Raw genomic sequence first — 4,452 nt, 5'->3', positions numbered from 1 at the left:
AGTGAGGAAAATCTGCTCATATTTAAGTTAAGATAGAGTTAATTATGTATGTACTTTTGAGTGACCAACAGCTGGAACCAAATTCATTGTGTGTCAAAACACTTGGCCAATAAACCTGATTCTGATAAACAAATCGAGTTGGAAGGAGAAAATAATGAATCATTTTAGCTTAAAGTTCCAGGACTAAAATGTCAAGATCAAGAATGTAGCATATAGTTTATAATAAAACTAACAAATCAACTCATTAAATGTATTTGGCCCGAACAAAATTAGTCTCCCTTCACTAGATTCAGTCTCACTTTGGAGATTAAGAGACTAATGTAAAATATATAAAATTACAAGACTGATGTGAAAGAAAAGCATCAAGGTATTGAAACTTTAAACCCCACCTACACCTTAGTTTGTCTGGAAAGGATGTCGGTCGTGTCAGTGAGACCCGAAATAAAAAACGAATTAAAAAAAGCATTAAATTGTAAAAACCTTTATTAAAGTGTGTGATGTATTCCAAACAAACACATTTTACAAACAAACAAAAAAAAGGTTATACTGAAGAAAGCTCAATTCTTTACCATATGAAACATTAATTGACGTGTACAATTACACCAACATTCATGTTTCTTACTCCAATTTAGATATAAATGAAAAATAAAAAAAAAAAAACAGGAGGAAAAAAAATATTGGCTCCAACTGCAAGTGTCAAAAAAAAAAAAAAAAAAAAAAACCTGTACAGAGTTCTGGGAATCAAACTATCGTCTTTTCTGGAAGATGTTTCCTCGTCCTCCTGGGCCACCCCGGCCTCGACCTCTCGCAGCCACTGAAACATGAGAACAGGTGTAATGTGGTCAGAAAATGTTTAGAGAGTTCATGGTGAGGAGGTAACTGTGCTGTAGTTTCTTTCAACTAAAGTGAACACAAGTCACACATGAGGAGATTCTGAGCACTAACGCCCTCTAATGACAAGTATTTGTACAGCTACAGTAAATCTTCACATCAGAGAGCCACAATAATCACAATATGTTTCAGCACTAAAACATGTTGGTTTTCTGCTTCTAACTGATTTATTTGTCTTCTTTAAATTAAACATCTAATTTATTGCTAATCTCACCCATTTCAGTTCAGAATTAAATTGCCACCACTTTCTTCAGGTGACATTTAAAGACCACCTGACTGTAGGCTAAACAGCTCGAGTTAATTATTGCCTTCATTATTTATTTACCACAACTTAAGACCATTTGACATGTAAATAACAGACTAATTGTCTGAGCACGAGTCCAGCTGATGTTACTTAAGCTAAATTAAATCTTTTGTTAGCCATGCCAGTTTTAATTATAAGGCAGGTTTGCAAATTTGCCATGACACATTGTTTATTGCACTAAGAGACAAAACCCCAAAGTGAAAGTGATCTTATAATAAATAAAACTGCTTAGATCATAATATACAATGTCAAAAGTTGAAGGTGGAAACACCAAGTCTTCTGGTTTGAGACACCTGCATGTTAATTTTCTTTATGTGCAACAAACTAGGTTAAATGCAAAAACACAGAAATTGGACGGCGAGTTTGACATTCCTAGACAACTTGCAAAAGATGGAGAAAAGGGAAAAAAATAAAATAAAAAAAAGACTGCCTCACACCCACAGGCAAACAAAGGTGGAATCTTAATGGTTTGGAGTTGTTGGATAGAAAGACTGGAGACTTATTCCAGGTGAAAGGAATATTGAGCCAACATGTCTACCATTGCATACATCAACACCATGAAATTCTGCCTAAACTGCAGCTAACTGAAACAGACTTAAGCATACAAGACCATGACCTGAAGCATACATCCAAGCTCTTTACCAGACAGCTGAAGTGTATATAATGGAATGGCCTGTCCAACCACTGGACCTAAAGTCTTCTGAACTGCTCTGGGATTAACTGGTCAGGGGAAAAACCCAGAGCCCTAGTTTGCTGCATATAAAAAAGAGCATGCACATGCTTAAAAAAATGATTAACAAATGTGCTTTGAATTGTTTGTTAGGCAACTGCTTAAAAAAAAAAAAAAAAAAGTGTAATTAACATTAAACACAGCTTAATTACAAGGTTAAAAAACTGAACAGATGAAAAGGCACTGTGCCAGCAGTGAGCGAATGGAGGGCGGAGTTGGATGGAACAAGCAATTGGCAACACGTGCAGCTAATGAGACAAATCAGTGCACTCTGTTTCAGTCTGGCTCCGTCCTCAACTCACTCACCGCTGGCACAGGCACTTTTTTATTTACTTGGTTTTTCAAGTAAAAACACTGTGCCCATCTGCCTTCAGCTGATGACACCGAAGCACATTTATATTAAAATACATATATTCGAACATTATAAACAGCTGCTTTTCTTTACCTTGAGCTTTAAGAATGGCAGCTTTGCCCCTGCCAGCTCCAGCTCCCTGGTTCTTATTCTTCACACTCTTCAACATTGGAGCATTCTTTAGCATGTCTGGCAGGATGAGGAAGCGAATCTTACTGCCACGGATATAAACCTGCTCCAGCTGTGCCACTCGGCCATCGCGATACGTCACCGTGATATTGGACATCTAAAGCAGAAAAACATTCAATATGGTGTGTGTCTGCAGTGAGCAGCAGATAATTCTACAAGTTAATTGCGGATACATACACATACTACTTGCGTTGAGCGCAGGGGTGCCCAATTTTTTCCACAACGGGCTCGTGTGGGTGCAGGTTTTCATTCCATTCAAGGGGAATATCCGAAAGTCCATTAAAAATGAATAGCTAAAAATGTGTAATCTGGTGTGACTTGGTTGGAATGGAAACCTGCACCCACATCGGCCCTTTGTTGAGATCAGACACCCCTGGTTTAGAGTTTGTGAAAACTTAATTACTCCACATTTGCACAAATATAAATAAATAAAATAAAAAGTCCTGTGGCATTATTTCATAATTAAAATTGACTTAAAATAATTGAAACATGGATTCTACCCTTTTCCACATATTGCACCAGTGTGTGAGAAACTAATTAGCTGGCTAAATCAGCAAATTCAAACAAAAAACACACAAATAAAGATGAGATGGAAAATATTTATTTAACTAAAAGATGGTAGAGGGGAAGAAATCCATGTAGCTTGGACCAAATAAATAAATATATATATATATATATATATATATATATATATATATATATATATATATATATATATATATATATATATATATATATATATTAATAGGCCTCAAACACCACCATGACCCTGACCAGGAGAAATCCCTTTCTGAAGATGAAGGAACATTAGTTATCCTGTAATTATGCAGGACTGGAAGAATAGTCTCAAATGATTTCTTTTTTCATACTTAAATTCTAATTGCATTTAAAAATAGGAAATTCTGACCAAGTAGAGTTAAAGAATCAGTATAATAACCATGTTACAAAATGAAAAAATTGAACTGGTCATTGTCCTACAACTGAATTGCAAGTATCTGGAATCTAAACAAGCTTTAAAATGACTTGTGCTGATTAAAGCAGTGATTTAGAATCCAGTTTTACTGAGACTTGGTACTTAAGACTGCTTGTTCATGCTGTAATATTCCAGACTGGATGCTGTTACCTGACAGTTCATGTTGTCCTCTGCTTCGATGAGTTTACCTCGGTAAACTTCTCCCGTGTTGGTCTCACAGGTGACGATGTGACCTTCAGCTTCATGCAGAACTTTAATGGGGACTCCGATAGACATGATGAAAATCTATAGTACGACAGTAAACAGGTTTGATTCCAACACACATCATACACCTTCTGTACTTTACTACTAGGACTCAAATAGAGCACAGCTTTAACTACAGCTATATTTCACTTTTTTTTCCCCTTTTTTGACTTCTTTGCATAAAAGTAATGTAAATTCTAAATGTATTTGAAATGTAACCCATTAAAAGAACAATAGTTGTTAGTTTGATCAAAACGCGATTGGAACGCATCGAACCCAATTACATATTAAAATAAAGCTGCACCCATGTATAAATGCCGGTATTATACTGAATACTGCATACACGCAACAGTGAAAGTAATAAAATATTACCATTAAAGCATTTACATTTAAAATATAAGATTAGCATTTTCTTATTGATTTGAGCTTTTGGAGAACATTAAGCCTCGCGTGAGCTAGCATTAGATAGCACACCGGGGCTTTATGCTAGCACAGTAAGCTAACGCGGCTAGTTTCATTCAAACTCCACCGTGCCATTCGAACTGAAATCCGCAGTTAAAAACTCATTTATACATTCAACAAGTGATAAACAGTAAAACAATGTGTATATTTACCTCTATTCGTTTGTTAATTAACAAAAATTCTTTACGGTTCCCCAAACAAACGGAAGCAGCAACGTGAGTATTTGTAACGTTTTCCCGCTCCCACAATGCAGCAGAGCGGCGGAAGTGATGTCAAACCCGGAAATGTGCTCGGTGTATCATGGGAGT

At 36.1% G+C, this 4,452-nt stretch overlaps 1 protein-coding gene across 1 annotated transcript; it reads right to left on the bottom strand.

Annotated features, from left to right (window-relative positions):
• Positions 1 to 465: 465 nt before the first annotated feature.
• On the bottom strand, positions 466 to 4,452 carry snrpd3l (small nuclear ribonucleoprotein D3 polypeptide, like). Its single transcript, XM_083565314.1, has 4 exons — positions 4,297 to 4,452; positions 3,590 to 3,724; positions 2,371 to 2,563; positions 466 to 814 (listed from the first exon to the last, which is right to left on the bottom strand). Exons 2-4 carry the CDS (start codon positions 3,713 to 3,715, stop codon positions 747 to 749), a joined length of 387 nt encoding a protein of 128 aa, XP_083421440.1. The 5' UTR covers positions 3,716 to 3,724; positions 4,297 to 4,452; the 3' UTR covers positions 466 to 746.

The sequence above is a fragment of the Silurus aristotelis genome (assembly GCF_946808225.1).
Source record: "Silurus aristotelis genome assembly, chromosome: 16".
Classification (NCBI taxonomy): Eukaryota; Metazoa; Chordata; class Actinopteri; order Siluriformes; family Siluridae; genus Silurus; species Silurus aristotelis.
This window is presented reverse-complemented; position numbering and strand designations above follow the sequence as displayed.

Excerpts from the sequence above, each read along its gene's own strand:
- snrpd3l (XM_083565314.1), bottom strand. The coding sequence starts at position 3,715 with ATGTCTATCGGAGTCCCCATTAAAGTTCTGCATGAAGCTGAAGGTCAC. Across the intron at positions 2,564-3,589 it reads AGGACAACATGAACTGTCAG|ATGTCCAATATCACGGTGAC; the intron begins GTAACAGCATCC and ends TTTCTGCTTTAG. Across the intron at positions 815-2,370 it reads TGCCATTCTTAAAGCTCAAG|TGGCTGCGAGAGGTCGAGGC; the intron begins GTAAAGAAAAGC and ends CTCATGTTTCAG.